The 27,582-nt window shown below is 44.4% G+C and overlaps 1 protein-coding gene across 2 annotated transcripts in view; it reads right to left on the bottom strand.

Moving 5' to 3' along the window:
- The window catches only part of LOC140195261 (26S proteasome non-ATPase regulatory subunit 13-like), a 111,081-nt gene that overhangs the window by 23,742 nt on the left and 59,757 nt on the right, over window positions 1–27,582 (bottom strand). For both annotated transcript variants that reach the window (XM_072253317.1, XM_072253316.1), the window contains exons 4-9: window positions 25,788–25,843; window positions 22,279–22,322; window positions 14,427–14,513; window positions 5,969–6,140; window positions 2,926–3,005; window positions 587–712 (exon numbers count right to left, since the gene is read on the bottom strand). In XM_072253317.1, coding sequence (XP_072109418.1) covers window positions 587–712; window positions 2,926–3,005; window positions 5,969–6,140; window positions 14,427–14,513; window positions 22,279–22,322; window positions 25,788–25,843 — 565 coding nt within the window. The remainder of the gene's footprint in view (window positions 1–586; window positions 713–2,925; window positions 3,006–5,968; window positions 6,141–14,426; window positions 14,514–22,278; window positions 22,323–25,787; window positions 25,844–27,582) is intronic.

The following is a 27,582-nucleotide window of genomic DNA, read 5'->3' as shown; positions in this document are numbered from 1 at the left end:
CACAGTAACAGAAATTTTGACCGAAGTGCCCAAACGTTTGCATGCCACTGTATATAAAAATTATGGCAAGGTTGGTGAAGCTTTAAGAGGGTGCAGAGGAGGTTTACCAGGATGTATCCAGGATTAGAGAGCATGTCTTCTGACAAAAGATTGAGTAAGCCAGAGCTTTCTCTTTAGAGAAAAGGAGGTGACTTGATAGAGGTGTACAGAATGATCAGAGGCACAGACAGAGTGGACAACTAGGGCAGGAATGACTAATGTCAGGGGGCATAACTCTAAGATGATTGAAGGAGAGTATGGGAGGGTGTCGGATGTAGGTTTTATTGCAGAGAGATTGGTGAGTGCGTGGAACACACTGGCAGGTGCAGGTGCAGTGCCAGAGGCACTGAAACTCTTGGACAGGCACATGGATGTTGGAAAAATGGAGGGCTATGTTGATCTTGGAGTAGTTTGAAGGTCAGCACAACATTGTAGGCCAAAGGACCTGCACTGAGCTGAAATGCTCCATGTTCAAACCCATTGTAGCTCCAAACCTTGAATCACGGCCCCCGACAGGTTTTAAACAGTGACAAAGGGTTCGGCTGACCTGAGATCCCCAGAAGGTCTTCAGGCAGAAGAAAGTCTCGACATCCCCACTGTTGAAAGCGTATAGAGTGTCAATCAACCACTGGTTCTCCGTATCTCGCAGCGATTCCAGGATCGGGTGCATTAACTGCAGAGAAAGAAGAGTCATCTTCAGCATCACACAGGGTAAGAGACCACACAGAAACACAGTGCATCTACTGCCATCATCACCTCCACAGGTCCCTCACCAACCACTGCATCCACAGGTCCCTCTGCCATCACCACCTCCACGGGTCCCTCTGCCATCACCACCTCCACGGGTCCCTCCACGATCACTGCATCCACAGGTCCCTCTGCCATCACCACCTCCATGGGTCCCTCTGCCATCACCACCTCCACGGGTCCCTCACCAGCCACTGCATCCACGGGTCCCTCACCAGCCACTGCATCCACGGGTCCCTCACCAGCCACTGCATCCACAGGTCCCTCTGCCATCACCACCTCCACGGGTCCCTCACCAGCCACTGCATCCAGTTCCCTCAAAGATCATGTCCAGATCCCTCACAGACAGATCACAACAACAGATCCCTCAGACATCCACAGATCCCTCCCAGACAGATCACATTCACAGATCCCTCACAGATCACGTCCACAGATCCCTCACAGACGGATCACATCCACAGATCCCTCAAAGATCACATCCACAGATCTCACACAGACACATGTCCACAGATCCCTCGCAGACAGATCACATCCACAGATCCCACAGACACATCACATCCACAGATCCCTCACAGACACATCATGTCCACAGATAGATCACATACACAGATCCCTCAGAGCCACATCATATCCATGGATCCCTCAGACAGATCACATCCACAGATCTCTCACAGATCACATCCACAGATCTCTCACAGATCACGTCCACAGATCCCTCACAGACAGATCACATCCACAGATCCCTCAAAGATCACATCCACAGATCTCTCACAGGTCACATCCACAGTTCCCTCACAGGTCACATCATGTCCACAGATCCCTCACAGACAGATCATGTCCACCCATCGCTCACAGAAACACCATGCCACAGATTGCTCTGTAACGGCTCTGCATAGGGTAGTCCAATATACCCAACACACCACTGGCACAAGCCTACCCACCATCGAGGACACATCTATGGACAGGTGCCAGAAGAGGGCTAGTATCATCAGGAAGGATCCCACATATGCTGCTCATAGACTGTTCGTCCCACTCCGATCAGGGAGGAAGTTATGTAACAGCCACACCAGGACCACCAGACTCAAAAACAGTTACTTTCACCAAACAGTAAGGCCGAACAACACCTCCACCCATCCCTCCAACCACCGCTACTTCATCATTTCCTGTCAATCATCTTAAGCACCTAGCATCACTTCATGGACATACAATTAATGTGTGTACATAAGCTATCTTATAGATTTATGTTTACTGTGTGTTTTTTTTCTTTTTTATTATTATTGTGTATTTTTTCTTTTGTGCTGCATCAGATCTGCAGTAACAATTATTTCATCTCCCTTCACTTGTGTACAGGAAATAACATTAAACTATGTGGAATCAATTGGTTTACCAAAATGCTGCTGCCTGGATTAGAGGCATGTATTGTAATGAGAGGTTCAACAAAGGGGTTGTTTTCTCTGCAGTGGCGGAGGCTGGGGGGAGATCTGATAGGGGTTTATCAGACAATGGCAGGCAAAGATAGAGTAGACAGACAGTATTTTTTATTTACTGAGATACAGCGTGGAATCGGCCCTTCTGGCCCTTCAAGCTGCACCACCCAGCAACCCCCAGTTTAACTTGAGCCTAATCACAGGAAAATTTACAATGACCAATTAACCTACCAACCAGTATGTCTTTGGACTGAGGGTGGAAACCCACATGGTCATGGGGAGAAAGTACAAACCTCTTACAAAGAGTAACAGGAATTGAACCTGGCTGCTGGTACTGTAAAGCACTGTGCTGACCATGCTTTCCGGTACCAGCGGTGAAATGCCTTATACCAGAGGGCATCCATTTAAGGTGATATGAGGGACACGTTTTTTTTTAAACACAGAGATCAGTGGGTGCCTGGAATGCGCAGCCTGGGTTGATGGTAGAGGCAGAAACATTAAAGATTTTTAAGAGATGTTTAGATAGCAGATGAATGTGAGGAAAATAGAAGGATATAGACAATTTGTAGGACTAAGGACCATTCAATTGATTTGGCACAAGACTGTGGGCTGAAGGACTTGTCCCTGTGCTGTACTATGTTCACCAAAACGATCCGGAAGTGGAGTTGGAAAGTGTGCCATGATCACCACTCGTGAGTTAATTTGTACTTACCAGTTCTCCAAAGTTGTAGATGCCTTCCCCCAGTAGGGCAGCCAGGCCAAGGGTGAATGCTCTCTGCTGCTGTGAGCCCACTAATGAGAAGGAACAGTTCAGAAAAATATCAGCCTACTTCATAACCAGCCGAAGTTCAGGATGAGTGTAACTAGTGAAAGTGCAACACAATCACACTTGCAATATTTTATTTTATATTTTATTTAGCAATCCACCATGGTAACAGGCCCTTCTGGACCAGCGAGCCTATGCCACCTAATTTCACCTATGGAACTAATTCCTATCCCTTACACCTTTGGAACGTGGGAGACACCGGAGCACCCAGAGGAAACCCACACGGTCACGGGAAGAACGTACAGACTTCTTACGGACAGCGGCAGGAATAGCTGGTGCTATAACAGCGTTACATTCACCACTACGGTATCGTTCCGCTGCAATGTTGAGTTCATAAACACAAGAGACTCTGCAAACACTGCAAATCCAGAATAACACACACAAAATGACAGCAGATACCAGCATTAATGGGGCCCCAGTTTTAAAGAACTATACATATAGTACACCTTTATAATTTGTCAGCAGCTTATTTTTAGTGAATTGACATTTAACAAAAAAGAGACAAATCTCTTGGTTCATCAGGTGGAAACTTGAGTTATTTATTGAGAGAGCTGAACAGGTCCTTCTAGCCCTTTGAGCTGCACTGCCTAGCAACCCCCGATTTAATCTCAGCCTAATCATGGGACAATTTACAATAACTAACTAACCTACTAAGCAGTAGGTCTTTGGACTGTGAGAAGAAACGGGAGCACCTGGAGAAAACTTATGCATTCCATGTGGAGGACATACAAAGACCCCTTAGAGAGGACGCTAGAATTAAACTCCGAACTCCATCACTACAAACTGTAAGAGAGCTATGCTGATGTTGTGTGTCCTGGAAAACCACATGAACAGGATGCACTTTCTGCTCAGGTATAAGTTCATGAGGGGGCTACAACTGTTCAAGATATTGGCTCACCGTCCTTCTTTGAGGGAAAAGACACAGGGGTAACAAATTTTGGACTCGCCATCGACAAAAAGATCCCAAAAAATTCAACGAATATCTTCAGGGGGAAAGAAAGCATTTGTGCCGACTGATCTGTACCTTTTACTGAACTAGAATGAACAATTTAGATGTTGCCTAGGGAATACTAAAATCCAGGAAAGAAGTGTCTCAACCCGAAGCATCGACTTTTTATTCCTCTCCACCGATGCAGCCTGACCTGCTCAGTTCCTCCCGCATTTTGTGCGCATTTCGCTGGATTTTCAGCACCTAGTGTCTGTAAAAGCCATGAGGTTAAGCTAAATGTCAGAACTGCATCCTGGTGCCCTACATTTAATTCCAGACATTACACCACAGTAGCGCAGCAATTAATGCAACACTATTAAAGGTTGGGGGCGTCGGAATCCTGGCGTCCTCTGTAAGCCCGAGTTTTCTCCGGGTGATCCCGGTTCCTCCCACAGTCCAAAGGCTTACCGAGTAGGTTAACTGGTCATTGTAAATCGTCTCGGGATTAGATCAGCGTTAAACCGAGGTTGTCAGGGGATGCTAGGTGGTGTGGCTCCAGAGGGCCAGAGAGGTTTATTCTGTGCTGCATCGCTAAATAAATAAATTCATCTTCAGAAAGGCAGGAAGGTTTGGGAGGAGGCAAAGAATTCGGGAATAGTTCTGAGGATGAGGAGTTACAGTTACGTGAATAGAGAAGCTGGAGAAGCAGGGGTCTCTCTTCCACCCAACCAAGATATTTATCGGGACCGTTGCAAACACAGGGCCCAAATGATCCCTCCCAACCATCCAATGCAGAGCCACCCTTTCACTCTTATCCAACCACCAGGCTGAACAGCTGAACTCTCATCCTCAAGCTATGTGGAAAGGGATTCATAGGAAAGTAGCGTTGACTAAAAATTTATTTTTTGTATTCAGAAGCAACGAGCAATGTTAGTGACCAGAAATCTGCATGCAGTGGAAACACTGAAAAGGTGGGAGGTGATAGGTGGAAGAGGTAAAGGGCTGAAAGAAGGTACTCTCCTCCGCCGGTCGCTCAGTGCTGTCCTCCAGTGTTCACTCAGTGGAACAAGCGGGACCAGGACAATCTTCAGTCAGACCACTTAGGGACTTGGGCAGTATTACTTTTTCTCTTCTTTGTGACTGTACGTTTTTCTGAAATCATGCTACTGGTGCAGTGTGCAGTTGAAAATGTGCTTTGCACCTTGGGCCCCAGAGGAACGTTGTTTCGTTTGGCTATATCCATGTATGGTTGAATGACAATTGAACTTGAATTTGAATAGAAAAGGAAAGGACAGTGGACCACAGAAGAAAGGGGAAGCAAAGGAAGGTGATGGGCAGGTGAGAAGAGGAGGAGTAGTGAGAGGTGAGCCACTGTCTGAACAGGGAATGAAAAAAGAAAGAGAAGGGGAAGGTGGTAGTAAGTACAGGAAATGAGAAAAAATGATGTTCATGCCATCAGGTTGGAAGCTACCCATCCATTTCTGATCACCACTTTTTAGCAAGGATTCAAAGTCCTTGGAAGGGTGCAGGGAATAACGAGAGAGCTTCTGAATATCAAGGGATGAAAAGGTAATCAGAATTTGGAATGGGGAAAGGAAAGGAAAGCAAGGAGATGGTGCAATTGAAGGAAACTAGAGAAATCGATATTCACGCCATCAGGTTGGAGGCTGCCCAGACAGAATAAACCTGATTCTGATTCGGAGACATTGCAGAGGACTGCAAAATTATACCTAGTTCTGGGGTTGGGAGCGAAATCCTTTAAAAAAACTAAAAGGGAAACAAGCAAAAAGTGAGAAATTATAGAATCTCTTTGACCAGCTGCCAAAATTTGACCAATCGCTGAAACAGATATACTGAGCAAAACACACAAAATGCTGGAGGAACTCAGCAGGTCCGGTAGCATCTATGAAAAGGAATGATAGTTGACGTTTTATCAGGATCTGTATCTCTTGTTAACAGATACATTGAAACATTTGTAAAAAGGAAGGCACCGGTGATTACTTGACAAGTCAGAGAGTTCGGTACAGCCGAGATACCGCAGAGCCTCCCTGTAGTAGGCCGCGTGGTCACCCACCACCTGGTAGTAACTGCAGGAAGTGTCATAGAAGCGGCCGTGTACTGACGTCACCCCCGGCATCTTCTCCAGCATCTTGTCAATTTCTTCAATGATGTCCTAGTAAATGGAAAGATCACACACATTAGATTGGGGACAAACAGCTGTAGGCAAGGTGATGGAACAAATAATGTCACTGGAATTGTATTTATCCCAGTAACCTTATATATAACACTGCATTGGATCCCGAGAAACAATTATTTCGTTCTCCTTATGTACAGGAAATGACATTCAACAATCTTGAATGCTTGGGGATAAATGCTTTCCAGGACAGGAGGATTTTCTATTCTTCATTCTGCTATGAATTATTCTGCACCAAATTGAATAGAAGCTTGGTTATAAAGAGGCTTGGTGACGAAGTCCTGCAATCCGAGAATCCCACTTGACCTTTATCTGAAGTCCAGAAGCTTTCCATCACTGAGACTGCAATAGCAAATATTTCCATACTTTACTCAGCCTGCAGGGAAATGAGGAAACCCTCACTCACATCCCTGGCAAATGAGGGGGTCACTATGCTGAAACCCTCACCCACATCTTTGGTGACTACGTAATTCACCTTTGACCTGTCTGACCATTGCCTCATAAATCCTCTTCTTTATGCGAAAATTTTTACCCTCTTGTACTTGAAAAGTCATGAGCTGTAGGCCTACAAAGCAAATGCTGGAAGGTGACCTGTACAGGCACGATCAGCCAAATGGCCCCCTAGGTCACAATCTTCCTAATGTTTTGTGATACCCTGGTATGTGAGGGCCTAAGTGGTGTCCCAGTCCAGAAAAACCTAGAAATAAACATCCTACCACTGAGCTGGTAGAGAGCAGACTGAGATCAATGAGTCTCATAAAGCAACCCCAACCACAAGTGCAAATTTCTCACTCTTTCCCTCAAATGCCTTCCCAGTTCTCACTTCCCCGAGAGGCAATTAATTAGGATGTAATGTTGAGCTTTATAGGCAATAGTTAGACAGCACTTGGAGTATGCCGAGCAGTTTTGGGCCTTTTATCTGTGAAAGGATGTGTTGGTATTGAAGAGAGTACAGAGGAAGTTCAAAAGAATGATCCCAGGAATCCCAGGTATGAGAACCATTTGATGGCTCAGGGCCTGTGCTCGCTGAAGTTTAGAAGAATGAGGGGGGGAATCTCATTAAAACCTACTGAATATTGAAAGGTCCAGGTAGAGTGGATGTGGAATAGCTACTTCCTACAGCGGGTAAGTGTAGGACCAGAGGGCACAGCCTCAGAATAGAGTGACATGCCTTTAGTACAGAGATGAGGAAGAATTTCTTTAGCCAGAGGGTAGTGTATGTGTGGAATTCATTGCCACAGATGGCTGTGAAGGTCAAGTCACTGGGTATATTTAAAGCAGAAGATGATAGGTTCTTGATTAGTCAGTGTGTCAAAAGTTATGGGGAGAAGGCAGGAGAATGGAGTTGAGAGAGATAACAAATCAGGCATGATAGAATGGTGGAACAGATGATGGGTCAATGGGCTGTATTTTTCTGTAGGCCATTTCATTCCTAAACATTGCCTTCGGGCAAGTACACCAATGTCCCTCTGATCTTGTGTGCCATTTAGTCCGATATCTAAAGCTTTGACAAACTTCTTTTGATGCACAGTGGAGAGTATACTGACTGGTTGCATTGTGGCCTAGTATGGAACCACCAATGCCCAGGAACGGAAGGGTCGACAGAGAGGAATGGATACAGCCTAGTTCATCACAGCCAAAGCTCAACAATCTTGACGCAACCAACAGCAGACTGATTTTCAATTCTTATTGCTGATTATATCCAATGCTTGAATTCAGTCCCAAACCTTTCTGCTCCCTTCCCTCAAAACTTCCCACACAATCTAAATTTATGCTCACTTGCCCCAATATTTCATACTTACTCTCAAATTTTGTTTGGCAATGCTGCTGTGAATGTCTTGGGATGCTTTAGTATACTAGAAACGCATTCATTTCAAGAGGGCTTTTTACCTACCATGGGAGTTCTCGGGGGTCATTTTGGTAGCAGTTTACATTCCACCTCAGGCCAATGTCAAGCAGGCTTTAGATGATCTGAGCAATGGGATCAACATGCACGAAACTGCGCACCCTAACGCCTTCAACATCGCTTTGGGAGATTTTAACCAGGCCAGTCTGAAAAAAATCACTAAGCAACTACCATCAACAGATCACTTGCAATACCAGAAGAAACCACACACTGGACCATTGCTACACCACCATCAAATATGCCTACCGTGCTATTCCACAACTTCACTTCGGGAAGTCTGATCACCTAGCTGCACTTCTAATTCCTGAGTTTAGGCAGAGACTGAAGACTGCAGCACCAGCAGTGAGGACCAAGAAGATATGGACAAGGGAAGCACAAGAGCGCCTACTGGACTGCTTTGAATAGGTGGACTGGACTGTATTCAGGGATTCATCTTTGAACCTGGATGAGTATGCTGCAGTTCTTACTGACTTCATTAAAACCTGTGTGGATGAGTGTGTGCCTACAAAGACTTACTGTACATTCCCAAACCAAAAGCCATGGATGAACCAGGAGATACGTTGTCTGCTGAAGGTTCGATCTGTGGCATTCAAGTCTGGCAACCCAGGCCTGTACCAGAAAACCACATATGATTTGCAGAGGGCTATTTCAAGAGCGAAGAGACAATTTCGTGTGAGGTTGGAAGCGACATCGGATGCACAGCAACTCTGGCAGGGTCTGCAGACATTAGCTCTTACAAAGCAAAACCCAATAGCATGAATGGCAGTGATGCTTCACTACCAGATGAACTCAACACCTTCTATGCACGCTTTGAAAGGGAGAACACAACTACAGCTGTGAAGATCCCTGCTGCACCTGATGACCCTGTGATCTCTGTCTCAGAGGCCAATGTTAGGCTGTCTTTAAAGAGAATGAACCTTCGCAAGGTGGAAGGCCCTGGCGGAGTACCTGCTAAGACTCTGAAAACCTGTGCCAACCAACTGGGAGTATTCAAGGACATTTTCAACCTCTCACTGATATGGGCAGAAGTTCCCACTTGCTTCAAAAAGGCAACAATTACACCAATTATACAACAATCGGATCCTTGACTTCCTAACTGGAAGACCACAATCTATGCAGATTGGTGATAACATCTCCTCCTCACTGACTATCAACACTAGCGCACCTCAGGGGTGTGTGCTTAGCCCACTGCTCTACTCTCTATATACACATGACTATGTGGCTAGGCATAGCTCAAATACCATCTATAAATTTGCAGACGATACAACCATTGTTGGTAGAATCTCAGGTAGTGACGAGAGGGTGTACAGGAGTGAGATTTGCCAACTAGTGGAGTGGTGCCACAGCAACAACCTGGCACTCAACGTCAGTAAGACAAAAGAGCTGATTGTGGACTTCAGGAAGGGTAAGACGAAGGAACACATACTAATCCTCATAGAGGGATCTGAAGTGGAGAGAGTGAACAGTTTCAAGTTTCTGGGTGTCAAGGTCTCTGAGGATCTAACCTGGCTCCAATATATCAATGTAGTTATAAAGAAGGCAAGAGAGCAGCTATACTTCATTAGGAGTTTGAAGAGATTTGGCATGTCAACAAATACACTCAAAAACTCAAATAGTTGTACCGTGGACAGCATTCTGACAGGCTGCATCACTGTCTGGTATGGAGGGCCTACTGCACAGGACCAAAAGTAGCCCCTGTTGTAAATCTAGTCAGCTCCATCTTGGGTACTAGCCTACAAAGTACCCAGGACATCTTCAGGGGGCGGTGTCTCAGAAAGGCAGCGTCCATTATTAAGGACCTCCAGCACCCAGGGCATGCCCTTTTCTCACTGTTACCATCAGGTAGAAGATACAGAAGCCTGAAGGCACACGCTCAGTGATTCAAGAGCAGCTTCGTCCCCTCTGCTACCCAATTCCTAAATGGAGATTGAATCTTTGGACACTACCTCATTTGTTTTAATATACAGTGTTTCTGCTTTTGCATATTTTTAAAATTCTATTCAATAGATGTATAATTGTAATTGATTTACCTGTTTTTTTTCTCTGCTAGATTATGTATTGCATTGAACAGCTGCTGCTAAGTTAACAAATTTCACGTCACATGCCGGTGATAATAAACTTGATTCTGATTCTGACTACAATATGAAAGCAAGGATGCAATGCTGAAGCTTTGTAGCACATTGGTCAGAGTATTGTGAGCAGTGTGGGCCCTTCATCCAAGAAAGGATGTGCTGGCACTGGAGAGGGTCCAGAGGCATCTCACAAGAATGATTCCAGAAACGAAAGGTTTAATGTATGAAGAGTGATTAATGGTGCTGGACCTTCAGTTTAGAATAATGGGGGGAGGAGGGAATCCCACTGAAACCTATTGAGTATTGAAATATCCGTATGGAGTGGATGTGAACAGGTGTTTCCAATAGGGGAGAATCCTAGACCCATAGGGCACAGCTTCAGAATAGAGAACAGATGAGGAGGAATTTCTTTAGCCAGAGGGCGCTGAATCTGTGGAATTCATTGCCATGGACGCTCTGGAGGCCAAGTCATTGAGTATATTTAAAGCAGACGTTGATGGATTCTCGATTAGTTAGGGCGTCAAAGGTTACAGGGAGAAAGCAGAAGAGTGGAGTTGTGAATGAAAATAAATCAGCCACTATAGAATGGCAGAACAGACTCAATGGGCCAAATAATTTTGCTACTTTTTGCCTTACAATTTGTTTTGCTGTCACTGATTTGCCAGATGCATCCTACGCTGAGGTCTCTAAAGTAAAGCTTGACCGCATACTCTTACTCTGTTATCAAAGAACCAACCTACAGCTCTAAATATTGCCACCTTCAATTGCTGAATATAATTTTGCATCATCAGGGGCTATGCAAGGACTCACCTGCCCCTGACAAAATCCTGGCCAAACCCATGGTCTTCACAAACCCACACCCTCAATCACCATCCCCAGGGTGCAGAGGAGATTTACCAGGATGCTGCCTGGATTAGAGAGCATGTCTTATGAGGATAGATTAAGAGAGTCAGGGCTTTTATCTTTGGAATAGAGGAGGATGACTTGATAGAGGTGTACAAGGTAAGAAGCGTAGACAGCGTGGACAGCCAGAGACCTTTTCCCAGGATGGAAATGACTAATAGAAATGGGCATAATTTTAAGGTGATTGGAGGAAAATGTAGAGGGGATATTAGAGGTAGTTTCTTTGAAAAAACACAGATTGGCAGGTGTGTGGAACACCCTGCTAGTGACGGTGGTGGAGGCAATTAGGAACATTTAGGAACTCTTAGATAGGCACACGGATGATAGAAAAATGGAGGGCTACGTGAGAGGGAAGGGTTAGATCAATCTTGGAGTAGGTTGAAAGTTCGGCATAACATTGTGGGCCAAAGGGCCTGTGCTGTGCCGCACTGTTCTATGTCCTTCTGGATCAGCCACGAAGGAACAGCAGAGCAGACACAATGGGCCAAATGGCCCAAATCAGATTCTGTGTCTTATGGTGTTGCTAATGATTCAGAAAAGAAAGAAGCATGCTAAACAGAATCCCAAAATCACTCTTATCAGCAAAAGCTTCCTCTTTTGGATATACTCTTCCAGACATATGCAACCATGTTTTGCAAGAGCATATCCAGAAGAGAGCAGATGTTTTGGAAATGTTAAGAACCCAAAAGTGATCATCATCATAGCTTGTCACACCAGACAGCCAGCCACTCTAGTGTTGCCTGGTTGACGTTGAGCAGGTCAGTGTCAGCTAAATCAGGTGAGAGTGGGCAGTTGCGCAGAATGTGTTCAATGTTCTGCACCCTTTCGCCACACTCACAGGATTCGCTGGTCATTAAACCCCACTTCACCATATTGTCTCCCATCCTACAAACTTCCGCTCTCGCTCTGTTGAGAGCGCACCACTTCCGTCTGTCAAGCAGTGCCCCACCTAGCAACATTTCTGTGGGGTCTTGCACTGTATTGTTTGGTGGGGTTCTGGCTTCTGTTTGTTGTCAGAGATCAATCCTGTATATTTGGGGGGATGTTCCGTGCGGTAGTTCCTCCACTATAGCAAAGCTTTTCCTCGATTTTAGGCAGTTGGAAACTGGCACATGATGATGTAGTGGGTGCCGTGGATTCGAGTTCTGTTTACCTTTTTCAATTTTTGTTGTAGTGTGTCTTCGGATCTTTGAGGCAGCAATGCCTGCAAGTCTGTAGATGATGCTAGTGGGCGTGGCGTGCAGTGTGCCCGTGATATTCGGCAGGCTTCGTTAAGCAACATGTCTACTTTCTTTGCATGGGCTGATCTGTCCCACACAGGTGCACAGTATTCTGCAGGTGCATAGCAGAGTGCTAGGGCAGTTGATCTAAGTGTGTGAGCATTAGCTCCCCATTTCGTGCCTGCTAATTTTTTCAAGAGAGGATTGCGAGAGCCAACTTTCCCTCGGAGTTTTTGGACGTGGGTGGCAAATGAGAGCGTCCTATCCAGTGTCACGCCCAGGTAAATTGGAGTCCGATGGCGTTTGAGCTCCTTCCCACACCAGAAGATCTTGAGTTTCTGAGCTGCTTCTCGATGGATTTGGGTTCAGAGACCATTTTTCATAATACTGCTTCATTGCTTCGAGGACTGCTCTAAGTCGTACTTCAACTTTTTGGAAGGAGTTAGCTTGTGTTGCTATGCATAGATTGTCTGCATAGATAAACCTGCGTGTGTTAGGAAAGGTTGGTTGGTTGGTTGTTTCTGTAAGCATTAAATAGTAGAGGTGCCAGGACTGATCCCTATGGTAGTCCGTTCTTTTGTGGATGCCACCTACTCTTAATTCCATTCATTTCTACATAAAATTTACAATTTTCTAGGAGGCTTCTTATTACTTTGACAGTGGTTTCATTCTTTAACATTTTAGATAATTTCAGTAGAAGGCCTCTGTGATTCACAGTGTCATATGCTGCTGTTAAGTCAATGAATACTGCCCCTGTAATTTGTCGCATTTCAAAGACATCCTCAATATACTGGGTTAAGTTCAGGACTTGACTGCAGCAAGAGCGGCCTGGCGTGAACCCAGCTTGGTCTGGTGTGAGAAGATCTTCGACTAAGGGGGATATTCTTTTCAGTATGAGTCTCTCATAGAGTTTATAGAGGGTGCAGAGCAAGGAAATCGGTCTGTAGTTTTTAGGAATGTTGGGATCTTTATTGGGTTTTGGAAGAGCAACAACTTTGGCTCTTCTCCACTTTTTAGGTATTTTTAATGATCTTAGGCAACAGTTAAAAAGGGACAGAAGCCAGTGGAGTGCTTGAAGTCCAAGATGTTTAAGGAATTCATTAAGAATCCCATCAATGCCAGCAGCTTTGTTGGATTTTAGCTGGGATACTTCATCCTTTAATTCTTCTAGGGTGAGAGGTGGGAAGTTGTTACTCCCGCTTGAGAGAGCTGACTCCATCTCCTGATGTTGCTTTTTCTTTTGCCTCCGTTCCTTGTTATTTGGTCGACCATTTAGTATTAGTTGGTGGGTAACCTGATTGGGCGTTATGGCCGCAATTCTCTGTGGTGGTCTATTGTCTGAGTTGCGGTTCCGAACAGTTGTCCATGCCTTCTTACTGTTCTTGGTCATGTCTGTGATTTCTATCAGTTCCTGCTAACACTGTTGTCTCTCTTGGCTCAGTAGGGACAGAACTGACTCTCTCATTTCAATTGTGTCTTGACCAAACTGGTCTTGGTCACATAAGTTGACATACTCATCATAACTTTGCTTGATATCACTAGTCAATCCCTGAATATACTTGGTTCTGCAGCGCTACTTTCCAGATTAGTTGGACAAATTCATCATAATGATCAGGTTCTGGTGGTATGGTTTCGATAAGTTGATCAAGGGATTCTGTGAAAGATGTCCAGTTTGCTTTTCTCAGGTTAAATTTTGGTAGGTACTTTGATGGTACAGGTCTCAGAACTGGAAGGGATTCTACCTGGACTGGACGGTATTGGGATTTGGGTATATGGACTGATCATCTGAAGAGGTTGGAGCTTGCTGAGGTAACAAGGGCAAGGTCTAGGTTGTATCCTTTTCTCCACCTGGCACTTGTGAAGGTAGGGGTGTCCTTTGACTCGTATAGTAGCTCAAGGCTGTTGTTTAGAGCCCATGATACAACTTCTTCTCCATTTGTATCATCATCTTCGTATCCCCAGTTGGTGATATGGCTATTAAAGTCACCAATAATGAGGTATATTTTGTCCTGGAAATCTAAGTTAGGTGGCCACATGAATGGTTCATTAGGGTAAGAGGATAAACCCAAAAGTTTTAGTCCCCTTCAAACCCCACACACTTTCCTCCTCTCTGGAGACAGCTCTCCCCATCCCCCATACAATCCTCAGATCCTTTTTATTTTACCTTGGTTTCCTGGAGGTCCCCGATTTTGATTTTTATGGCAGCTATGGCTGTCTTGCAGAGAATTAAGGCTTCATCATTACCCTTTACCTTTCAGATTAAAGAAAAAAATGTAATCAGTTCACATAATAAGCACATGAAACACTTTGATTTCTCCCCCCAAAAAATCCTCTTGTAATATGTTGGAAATACCCAGCCCAGGCCGCATCTCCAACAGACTCAAAGATAGTTCCTTTCCCCAAGCAGTAAAGCTGATCAACGCACTAACCCACCCCTCCACATCCCCAACCACCACAACTTCATAATTTTCTGTCAGTCACCTTAGGTACAAGCACTCCTGTGCTTAGTGTCAATTTATGAACATATAATTAATCCACATATACAAGCTATCTTATATATTTATATTTCTATTATCTTATGTATTTATTGTGATTTTTAAAATTATAGTATTCTTTAGCTTGTGTTTTTTTTGTGCTGCAGTTTCAAACTCCTGGGAGTACACATCACACACAACCTCTCATGGTCCCAGAACACATCCTACAGAGACAGAAAAGCTCACCAACGTCTCTACTCTCTGAGGAGGCTGAAGAGAGCTGGACTTTGCACATCCGTACTCTTGACCATCTACAGATGTGGAGTAGAGAGCATCCTAAGAAGCTGCGTCACTGCTTGGTATGGAAACTGCACTGCGATGGACAGAAGGCTCTGCAACGGGTAGTCAGAACTGACCAATGCATCACCGGCACCAGAAAACCCATCATCAAGGACATAAATACAGAAAGGAACCCGACAAAGGTCAGTAATATCATGAAAGATCCCACCCACCCTGCTCATGGACTGCTTGTCCCACTCCCATCAGGGAAGAGGCTACATAGCATCCACACCAGGACCACCAGACTCAAAAACAGTTACCTTTCCCAAGCAGTAAGGCTGATCAACACCTCCACCTACTAACCCACCCTCCACACCTCCACCACCTCTACTTCATCATTTCCTGTCAGAGTCACCTTATGTACAGACACTCCTGTGCCCAGCACCACTTTAGGGACATGCAATTGATCTATATACATAAGCTATCTGTGTATTCATATTTATTGTGATTTTTTATTGTTGTATTCTTTATTTTTAGTGCTGTAGTTTCAAACTCCTGTGTTTTTTTGTACTGCATCGATCCAGAGTAAGAATTATTTTGAGCGCCTTACAGGAAATGAGATTAAATGATCTTGAATCTTGAATATAGAGCAATGTCACAGAGGAACAGGACCATTCACCCACGATATCTAAACCAACCATGATGCCAAATAAAACTAATCCTATCTGCTTGACAGTATCCATACTGGTCCTTTCCCTTTGTTCTTATATCTGTCAAAGTTACTCTTAAGCACATCATGTCTGCTTCCACCATCACCCCAGCAGTGTGATCCAGGTGCTCACCGCTCTCTGGGGCGGCACACGAGCCCAGCGGTTAGCAAAATACTACCAGTAGAGCAACAAATGCTGGAGGAACTCAGAAGCATCTACGGAGAGGAATAAACATTCAAAGTTTCAGGCGGAGACCCTTCATCAGGACTGAAAAGGGAGTGGGACAACTCCAGAAGAAGGTGGTGGGGAGGAGGGAGGAGTAGTAGGAGCTAAAAGGTGATAGGTGAAGCCAGGTGAGTGGAGGTGGGGAGATGAAGTGAGAGGTGCAGAGGTGATAGGTGAGACCAGCTGAGGGGAAGGTGGGTGGGTGGGTGGGTGGGGGAGAGGGCAGACGAAGTGAGAAGCTGGGTGGAAAAAGCTGAAGACGAAGGAGAAGAGGTAAGTGGGGGTGCCAGAATGGGGAATAGAAGTAGCAGCAAGGGGGAGGGGGAAAATTACCAAAAGTTAATGAAATTGATGTTTATGCTGTTAGGTTGGAGGCTATCCAGACAGAATATGGGGTGTTGCTCTTCCAACCTGAGAGTGGCTTCATCACAGCTGCGGAAGAGGCCATGTGCTACTCTGGATTTCCAGCATCTGCAAAAACTCTTGTGGTTATCACCAGAAATAGTATGATCACTTTAATCGAGTCTATTGGTGGCTCCTCAGGTGGCTGATCCAGGATCCAGGATCCAAGAACCTTTGTGGGCAGCTCACAAAGACCACTAGACACTCTACTAGATATAGATCTGAACGGAGATCACTGCAGTCTGCAATTTCCCTTGAAGGGACGTACTTTTGAACAATCTGGCAATGTTGCAATCTTCTGGCAGACTCGGCGAATGAGACTCTCAAGAATGCTGGCACGTACAGAGCGGCCATCACTGGGAGTGGACGCTGTGTCATCTGACAGTGGAAGGACGGACCCATGATTGGCTCCATTACTCCACGCAAATCAAAATGTCCAGCAGGATTAAAATCATCGAGGCTGGGAGTGGAAAACAAACAGGAGTTCAGCACCATCTGCCTGTGTTTGACTGGCCTTCCTCTCTTCTCACTACTACCACTGGGTGAAAGATGCAACAGTCTTGGGTCCCATGCCACTAGGTTCGGGACCAGCTTCACTCTCCTCAGTGCTGAACAGATCCTGTGGCTGTGGACTCACTCTGGGGTCTCGGCAGTTCATGTTCCATGTGTTACTTGTTTATTATTTATTTATTGAGTCACAGCTCAGAACTGCCCTTCCGGCTCTTTGACCCCTATTTAACCATAGCCTAACCATGGGACAATTCACTATGTCTCTGGACCGCAGGAAGAAGCTGAGGCATTCGGAGAAACCCCAGGTGTTCCACGGCGAGGCCTTACAGATGATGTTGGAATTGAACTCCGATGCCCCGAGCTGTAATAGCATCACCCATGACTTTTGCGATGTCCCCTTCAGCAGACCGGATGTGTCGCGGTCTTTGTTGTGTGTAGTTTTTCATGGATTCCATTGCATTCTTTGTGTTTCGCGCCTGCAAGACAACGAATCCTAAGGTTGTATATTGTATACCTACTTCGGTAATAAATTTGAACTTTGAACATATTCTGGTGCAGTGTGGGCAAGTGTAAGTGGTAGCTGTGGTCAGAGGTTGAGTCTTTTGCTTATTCAACCTCTCCTTTCGCAGCTGCGGCTTGTTCTCTGTGGTGTAGCAGAGGTTGTTCTCATGTAGCGCAGCTCCCTCTTGAACAGATTTCTTTCAGGTGCACCTGTGGCAGCGAAACACGGCCAGAGTGCCAGTGAGCGGAGATCAATCCTGCCGCTGCCTGCAGCAGGTTTCCATGCTCTCCTAATGACCGCATAGGTTTCCTCCATCATTTCAAAGGCGTACTGGTTTGCAGTTTAATCGCTCACATGGGTGTAAATGGGCTGCACAGGCTTGTTGGACCGCAAGGACCTGTTGCCATGAGGTATCTCTAAATGATAAAAAAAAAAACTCCCCCCTGCCCCCTCCCCAGCATATCAGTATCCAAACTTGACCCATTCCTCGTTGTGCTCCTTATGAAATCAGTCCAACATGTGGGATTACCCATACCTCACACACACACACAAATACACACACACCCACACACCATGAAGCCATACCTAAACATTGATCATACCTAGTGTCATCATCAAGGCCCTCCGCTGGTTGGTATCGACCATGGATGTTGAGTCCCAGCTGTCTGCATGATACACAAGCCGGGCAGTACAATATGGAGAGCAAGCTATTGCCCACGTATCAAGCTCCCTGTTTCCATGCGGCTGATGAATTCAAAGGAACGGCGGAGACTGATATAGTTTGGCACCACTGGCTTTGCAGGAGCTGCCAAGTCAGTGTTGAAGTCAACAGAGGACTGCTTTAGGGACTCCAGCTCCAGATTTTCCCATGGGACTTACTCCCAAAGCCTTCTCTGAGTGGGTGTAGCCTCAATGCAGCAGAGGTTGAGATCAGAATTTTCCTTCTTCTAGATAAGCTGCCAACTATGGCTGACAAGCTCCATCTGCCCATGGCGACTGGTTTTTAGGCAGCTTTACCCCTTTTCCTGTCAGCAGAAACAATTCTGCCAGGCTAAGCCACATGTGAAGGCCCGGAGCTGGACTTGGTTGTCAGGGGCTATTTGAGAGCACTTAATAGGTGGTGGGAGCTTATCCCCACTGCCTCCCAGGGCTATGATAATCTTAATTAACCAACTCACAAATAAAGCCCTCCCCACTCTGTACAGAACTGTATCAAGAACCAGAACATCCACACAACAAAATCTGAACATACTCCTAACCCTTGTGTATTAGAAAGATGATTAGCCTTCTTTGTCACATTGACATCAAATGAAATGCTTCATTTTGCTTCCACAACCAACACAATCCGATGATTGTGCTGGAGACAGCCCACAAGTGTCACCATGTTTCCGGTGCCAACATAGCATGCCCACAACTTACTACCTCTGACCCAAATCTGTTTGGGATGTGGGAGGAAACCAGAGCATCCGGAGGAAACCCACAGTCACGGGGAGAACGTACAAACAGAGACAGGAATCAAACCCTGATCAGTGATTGTTGGTGCTGCAAAGCTGGAAGATTGTTTAATGTCACTCCCTGTACAAAGTGTATTGTTACTCTGAATCCAATGCAGCACAAAAAAACACAATAAGATAAAGAACACAATAATAATAAAACACAATAAGTATAAATACATAAGATAGCTTATATACAAAGATTTATTGTATGTCCATAAAGTGACGCTAGGCACAGGCATGTCTGTACATAAGATGGCTGGCAGGAAATCACAAGTAGTGGTGGCTGGGAGTGAGCAATTATGCTAACAGCTATACTACCATGTCTTCCTAGATATAAAGGTCACTCGTCCTTATTACATTATATCTGAACTACACTATCCTGGTCCACGAGTTACACCCAAGCACACGTCATCTGCTACCAGAGAAACCTTGCACACTGGACCTGTTTCTTCGTCCAAAACATTACACAAATCTAACTCGCGCAAGTCCCTGAAAAAAACTGTCCCTAACCCCTATCCTAACCAGCCCCACTATATCTCTACCTAAAACAAAAAAACCTACATGTATCCTTCGGGATTCCCTAAAGAGTAACTTGCAGGTTGAGTCAGTGTAAGGGAGGCAAATGCAATGTTAGCATTCACTTTGACAGAACTAGAATATAAAAGCAAAGTATTTAATGCTGAGGTTTTATAAGGCATTGGTCAGATCATGCTCAGAGTATTGTGAGCAGTTTTGGGCCCCTTATCTAAGAAAAGATGCGCTGGCATTGGGGACGATCCAGAGGAAGTTCATGAGAATAATCCCAGGAATGAAAGGGTTAACATATGAGGAATGTTGAAGGCTCTGGGCCTGTACTTGCTGGAGTTTAGAATGGTGATGGTGGGGGGGGGGGGGGCAAAGATCTCATTGAAACATGTATTGAAAGGTCTAGATAGAGTGAGTAGAGTGAGTGTGGAGAGGATGTTTCCCATACTGTGAGAGTCTAGGATCAGAGGGCACAGCCTCAGAATAGAGGGATGTCAATTTAGAATAGAGATGAGAAAGAATTTCTTTAGCCAGGGGGTGGTGAATCTGTGGAAATCATTGCCATGAATGGCTGTGGAGGCCAAGTCGTTGAGTATATTTAAAACTAAGGTTGATAGGTTCTTGATTAGTAAGGCTACGGGGAGAAGGCAGTAGAATGGGGCTAAGAGGGTTAATAAATCAGCTGTGACGAAATGGCAGAACAGACTCAATGAGCCAAACAACCTAATTCCACTCTACGTATTTTGGTCTTAGGGAAACACTGCATGCTCCCACAGAACCATACCCAAATAAATCATCTAACCTCCATGAGACTGGGTCCAAACTTAAAACTACTGCTGAATCACACCAAACAGTACTCAAACACAAATTAGCCCTGATCCCTACGGAATTCTTTCTGACGAGAATCACTCCTAATCTCTACTGAACCATTTTCAAAAACAGAATTCAATCTGAAGCAATTCACTTTGGAAGGTTGAACTTGAAGGCAAAGCACAGGGTTAATGACAGGACTCTTAGCAATGTGGAGGAAGCGAGGGATCTTGGGGACCACGTCTGTGAGCAAGATGATAGGGTGGTTAATAAGACATATGGTGTGTTGGCCTTCATTAGTTGGGGGATTGAGTTCAAGAGCTGTGAGACAATGCTGCAGCTCTATAAAGCACTGTTTAGACTACACTTGGAGAATTGTGTTCAGTTCTGGTTTCCTCATAGGGATGTGAAATACCAGAGAGGATACAAAGATTTACCAGGATGCTGACTGGATGAGAGAACACGTCTTAAGAAAATAGGTTTGGTGAGCGAGGGCTTTTCTCTTTGGAAGGAAGGAGAATAAGAGGTGACTTGATAGAGGATTGAGTGGCAGCCAGAGACTTCGTTAGCCAAATTTGGACATAGCTAACACAAGGGGGCATAACAAAGTAACTGGAAGAAAGTATAAGGAGTGTGTTTTTCTTACTGAGAGTGGTGGGTGCCAGGGGACATGGTAGAGGCTGATTCACTAGATATTTAAAAGACTCTTAAGACAGGCAGGTGGATGAAAGAAAAATGTTGGGAAAGATTAGACTGATTTTAGAGTAGTTGAAAGGGTGAATACAACATCGTGGGCGAAAGTGCTCGTACTGTTCTATGCACAAACAGGACTTGCTGCATGTTCCAGTGGAAATGCATCAAGTTTTACATACCCCAACCACTTTGTTCCCTATTCTGGTGAAAACTTGCACAATACTCTGAGCTCACCAAGACCATGCCCAAGGACGTTGATCACAGCTGTTATAACGAGCCCATATCCAACTGTATCTTCTCCTGGTACAACTGAAACTAAACCTGTTAAATTGTTATTTTTTTTTGCAATTTAACGATTAATTGTCTGCTTGTATTTTATATGACTACTTATATACATGTTAGTATGTTTCTGAGTGGTCACAGTGTGTATGTGCATTGGTTCAGTATGTCCTCTAGTGGTTACATTTGCATGGCTCTGGAAAGCTCTGGAAGTGTCTCTGGAGCTGCATTATTTTAATAGGGCTGTCTGAGTGGCTGGCTCTTATCTGTAAACCTGAGTGGAATTTTTCTTATTTATAAAGAGCTGACCACATGATGGCACCATCATCTGTTTGCTCCTCTTTTCCTTCACTTACATACTGCCCCTTTTTCAATGCTTTTTGTTCCATTACATTTAATAAAACGATCATGAAGTAACCAGTTATGTACCTCATGCCCGACTTCGAAAAGAACTTTAAAATATCAGAATCCAATAGACCAAAATGTGAAACTGATACACTGCCAGACCAGTGAAACCTCATTAACACCCTGAACAACTACTCTCAAAACAAATCTGATTCCAGACACCATGAGACCTTGTCCGATCAAATGGCTCCTCATTCCTGAAAAATGTACACAAAGTTATAAGTATATTCTCTCTTCCCCCTTTTTTCATTACCCATTCTGGCTCCCCCTTATGCCTTCTCTTCTCCCTCTAGTTCCCTTTCTCCAATAGCCCACTGTCCTCTCCTATTAGATTCCTTCTTCTTCAGCCCTTTACCTTTTCCTCTTCCTCTAATCACCTCCCAGATTCTCATTTCATCACTCTCCCCCAACCACCCACCTTCCCCCTCACCTATCACCTACTAGCTTGTCCTCCTCCTCCCACCTTTGTATTCTGGCTTCTGTCCTTTTCCTTTCCAGTTCTGATGAAGGGTCTTGGCCCGAAATGTCAACTGTTTATTTCCCTCCACAGATGCTCCCTGACCTGCTGAGTTCCTCCAGCATTTTGCGTGTGTTGCTGTAAAAGTATTATCTGGTTCTCAATACTCCAGAGGTACAGGTAAGTTTTATGTGCAGTTGAACTGGACATTAAAATGCTGAGGATATAAGGCTGTCTCTTGTAGTTTACCTTCTCCCAAGTTTTCTCCAGGAGAGACAATGCCATTTGTGCATCTGAGAAAAGAACAAAACATTAGGAAACTGGACAGAAATTAGGCAATTCAATATTTCAATTTTCCCATAGGAACATCAGCTTGAACAAAACCATTCAGCATTACTAGTTATGACTCAATTTGTGTTCCAATGAGTACTTACCCAAAATCAAGATGCTGGCCATGTTACCACCTGCCCCTCCCATATATTCTTCCTCAAACCCCAGCGACCTCCTTGCCAGCAAAAGCTGACCAAAAGAAACTTATGGGAGTTCTCAGGTCCACACCACCACACTCAGGAAGAGTTATCACCCTTCAAGCATCAGGGTCCTGAACCAGCATGGATAACTTCTCTCACTTCAACACCAAACTCAGCACTGCACACAACCAGCAGACTCACATTCAAAGACTCTACAACTCATTATCTCAATCTTATTTATTTATTATTTTTGTATTTGCACAGTTTGTCTTTTGCACATTGGCTGTCTGTCAGCCTTTGTGTATAGTTTTCCATTGATTCTATCGTGAATTTGGTTCTACTATAAATGCTTACAAGAAAATTAATCTCAGGATATTATATGGTGACATGTACGTACTTTGATAATAAATTTACTTTGGACTTTGTGAAAATACCTGATGAAGATTCTGTCAACTGAACTTAACGCATTAATGGCCATTTAGTGACCCAACTGAGAAATCAGTTGTGAAGCAGAAAACGGAAAGGATAACGAGCTTTAGAGAAGGTGCAGAGGAGATTTACCAGGATGCCAACTGCATTAGAGGGAATGTTTATGAGTATCGGTTGAGTCAGCTAGGGCGTTTATCTTTGGAGCGAAGCAGAATGAGAGGTGACTTTTTAGAGATTTACATGAGGCTTGCTCAACCTAAGCTGCATTTGGAGCATTGTGTTGAGTTCTGGTCACCTTATTATAAGAAGGATGTGAAAGCTTTAGAGAGGGTGCAGTGGAGACTTACAGGGTACTCAAACACGAGCAAATCTGCAGATGCTGGAATTTCAAGCAACACACATAAGAGTTGCTGGTGAACGCAGCAGGCCAGGCAGCATCTCTAGGAAGAGGTATAGTCGACATTTCGGGCCGAGACCCTTCTTTCAGTTAGTCCTGTGTGCGCATGCGTGACGGGCGCATATGTGCCAAATTTTTTCCCTCACAAATCGGATTTGGCTTAATCTTCCCGACTACACTGTACATACATTATTTCTACTTTATATAGGCTGTGTATTCATATCATTCCTGCTTTTACTATATGTTAGTGTTATTTTAGGTTTTATGTGTTATTGGTATGATTTGGTAGGTTATTTTTTGGGTCTGGAAACACTCAAAAATTTTTCCCATATAAATTAATGGTAATTGCTTCTTCGCTTTACACCATTTCGGCACGAAAGGTTTCATAGGAACACTCTACCTTAGCAGGGGAAATACGGGACAAGGGCGGGCCGGTATGGGACAAACCAATTTAGCCCAATGTACATGATGTCCCAGCAAATATGGGACAGTTGGCAACACTGTGTTCAAGTTCAACAGTGCGTGACAGGGAATGAGGAAAGATGCAGCTGACTCATATCGTTTCCTCGCGGCCCGGTAGCACATGCTTTGCGGCCCAGTAGAACATGCTTTGTGGCCTGGTACCGGTCCATGGCCCAGTGGTTGGGGACCACTGCCCTCGGCAGTCACATACAGGATCAGGGTTAATATCTCTGCCATATGTTGTGAAATTTATTGTTTTGTGGCAGCAGTACAGTGCAATAAATAATAAAAAAAACTAATTTACAACAAGAAATATATATATGAAATAAGTAGTGCAAAAAGAGAGCAAATCAAATAAGAAAAAAAGTGAGGTAGTCTACATGGGTTCATTGCCATTCAGAAATTGAATGGCAGAGGGGAAAAAAGCAGTTCCTGAAATGTTGAGTGTGTGTCCTCCAGCTCCTGTACCTTACCCCTGATGGTAGCAATGAGAAGAGGGAATGTCCTGGGTGACAGGGGTCTTTAATGATGGATGTTGCCTTGTTGAGGCATCACCTTTTGAAGATGTCCTCGATGCTGGCAGACTAGTGCTTATGACCCCTAGGCTCTCTTCTCCATATAACTTGATTCACCTCTTACTCATCTGCCCACTTCTGCTATAAAGTTACAGAAACTTAACTTGTTTCAAGAATTATTTAAATATTCATTGGAAAATATTCATGAAGTCAAAATTCATAAGTCAGCACACTCATGTGTATAGGTGCCCACGAGCTGAACATTCACAACCTAGGAATTGGTTGTGGATTTCAGGAAGGGAAGTCAGGAGAACACACACTTATCAAGGAGTCTGCAGTGGAAAGGGCGAGCAGTTTTCAATTACACACAGAAAATGCTGGAGGAACTCTTCGGGTCAGGCAGCATCCATGGAAAAAAAATAATAGTCGCTGTTCTGGGCTGAGATCCTTCTTCAGGACTGGAGGGGAAGGGAGAAGATGCCAGAATAAAAATGTTGGGGGAGGGGAAGGAGGCCTAGCTAGAAGTGGTCTATTATGAAGGGGTCACTGTACAGGATTGCAAAAAACTACAGAGGGTTGTAGACTTCAGCCAAATGGGCACTAACCTCCCCAGTATCAAGGACATCTTCAAAGTGCTGTGTGTCAAAAGAGGTTGTATCCAACATTAAGGATGCCATCTCCTAGGCAGCAGTACATAATGTTTTTAAAAACTAAATTACAGTCAGAAATATATACAGAATATGAAAATAAATAAGCAGTGCAAAAGGGAGGGAACAATAGTTCCTCTTCTCAGTACTATCATCAAGCCAGGGCAAACTGGAAAGGTCAGGTATGGACTGAATCCAACTGGGAGGGTCTGAGCCCGAGAGTGTATCGAAGAGGTAGGTCTAGGACTGAGAGCGAGGGTTTGGACGACATCAGCGCTGGGCTAGATTAAAAAGGTCAGGGTGTCAGGGTTCGAGGCAAGGGACAGCCCCGTTCAGTTTGCTGCTCCGCAAGGTTACTCATCTCTGCGCTGAACTGAGCCTGTGGCCTGCGGCCTGCAACCTGCAGCAATGATGACAGCACACTGGGTGTATGACAGTGTGCTGTAAGGGGTGCCTTTAAGGAGGCAGTTGTATATAGTGCGCATACTCTGATAATAAATGTACTTTGACTTTGAGGAGGGACAGGAGCCTGAAGAGAGAAACTCAACTGCTTCTTCCTCTCTGGCATCAGATTTCTGAATGATCCATGAACCCATGTATACTACCTCAGATATTTTTGCTCTCTTTTTACTGTATTTGTAGTATATTTATTTATTACACAGTACTGCAGCCGCAAAATGCAAAACAACAAATTTCACGAGGTATGTCAGTGATAATAAAAGTGACTCAGATTCTGGGATAGCCCATACATTTAAAAATCTAAAATAGATGTAGGATTGCTGCAAAATATAAACCAACAGGCTAAATGGATGAACTGAAATGGAGTGTGGAAACATACCATTCATCTGTTGAACCACACGCAGAATAATTTCCACCAGGGATAGAGGGTTTATTCTGTGTGAAAAAGCATTAATTCCAGCATCAGTGAACCTTCTGTGTTGAATACACTACTGCAATTACAGAACAGTTTTAAAAATAAATACATCCAATCCCCAGCTGTTTTGCTAAATGTCCTCAGGTAAAGGGCAGCTTTCAAAAATGCATCCACTGATCATCACCAAGGACTCAAAAGGGTAGTTCTAGTGCAGAGCATGTAACACACAACTGTAATTTTTTAGGGTTAGAGTCAGTCATAGACAAGTACAGCACAGAAACAGGCTATTCAGTCCATCTAGTCCATGCTGAACCATTTAAACTGCCCCCTCCCACCGACCTGCACCCAGACTGTGGTCCTCTATACTCCTCCCATCCCAGTACATTTCCAAATTTCTTAAATGTTGAAACCAAACCTGCATTCACCACTTGTGCTGGCAGCTCATTCCACACTCTCACCACCCTCTGAGTGAAGAAGTTTCCCCTCATGTTCCCCTTAAACTTTTCACCTTTCACCCTTAACCCATGAGTCACACCCAACCTCAGTGAAAAAAGCCTGCTTGCATTTACCCTATTTATAACCACTCATAATTTTGTACACCTCTATCAAATCTCTCATTCTCCTATGTTATAAAGAATAAAGTCCCAACCTATTCAATCTTTCCTTATAACTCAGGTCCTCCAGTCCCAGCAACATCCTTGTAAATTTTCTCTGTACTCTTTCAACCTTATTTACATCTTTCCTGTAGTTAGCTGACCAAAACGGCACACAAAATACTCCAAATTAGGCCTAATGAATGTCTTATTCAACTTCAACATAACATCCCATCTCTTGTACTCAAATCTGATTTGTGAAGGCCAATGTGCCAAAAGCTTTCTATACAATGCTGCCTACCTGTGATGTCACTTTCAATGAATTATGGACCTGTAGCCCCATATCTCTTTGGTCTACCGCACTCCTCCTTGCCCTACTGTTGACTGTTTAAGACCTACCCTGATTTGTCCTACTGAAGTACATCTGCCATTAAAATCCATCTGCCATTTTTCAGTCCATTTTTCCATCTGCTCCAGATTCAATTGCAATATCTGATTGTTTCCTCGTTATCCCTTGTCTTGGTGTCATGCACAAACTTGCAGATCCAGTTTACCACATTATCATTCACATCATTGATGCAGATGACAACAAAGGACCCTGCACTGATCCTTGTGGCACTCCACTAGTCACAGGCCTCCAGTCAGAGAGGCAACCACCTTCTACCACTCTCTGGCTTCTCCCTCAAAGCCAATGTCTAATCCAATTTGCTACCTCATCTTGAATGGCAAGCAGCTGAACTTACTTGACCAATCTTCCATGCAGGACCTTGTCAAGTGCCTTGCTAAAGTCCATGTAGACAACATCCACAGCCTTGTCTTCATCAACTTTCCTGGTAACTTGTTCAAAAAAGCTATAGAACTGGTGAGACACAACCTACCATGCATAAAGCTATGTTGACTATCCCTAATCGGATCATGCCTATCCAAATACTCAAATCTGGTCCCTTACAATACTTTCCAATAACTTTCCCACGACTGATGTCAGGCTCAGCAGCCTTTAACTTGTTGGTTTATTTTTAGTACCTTTCTTAAACAGCTGAACAATAGAGTTAACAGAAATGCAAAAAAGTCCATTTAAGATCCCCCCGCCACCAACATCTCTTTGGCTCCATGCATAGATTACCACTGCGATCTTCCAGAGGACAAATCTTGTCCCTTGCAATTGT

Source organism: Mobula birostris, chromosome 3 (assembly GCF_030028105.1).
Source record: "Mobula birostris isolate sMobBir1 chromosome 3, sMobBir1.hap1, whole genome shotgun sequence".
NCBI lineage: Eukaryota > Metazoa > Chordata > Chondrichthyes > Myliobatiformes > Myliobatidae > Mobula > Mobula birostris.
Note: the sequence above shows the minus strand (reverse complement) of the source record. Positions and strands in the feature narration are given on the sequence as shown.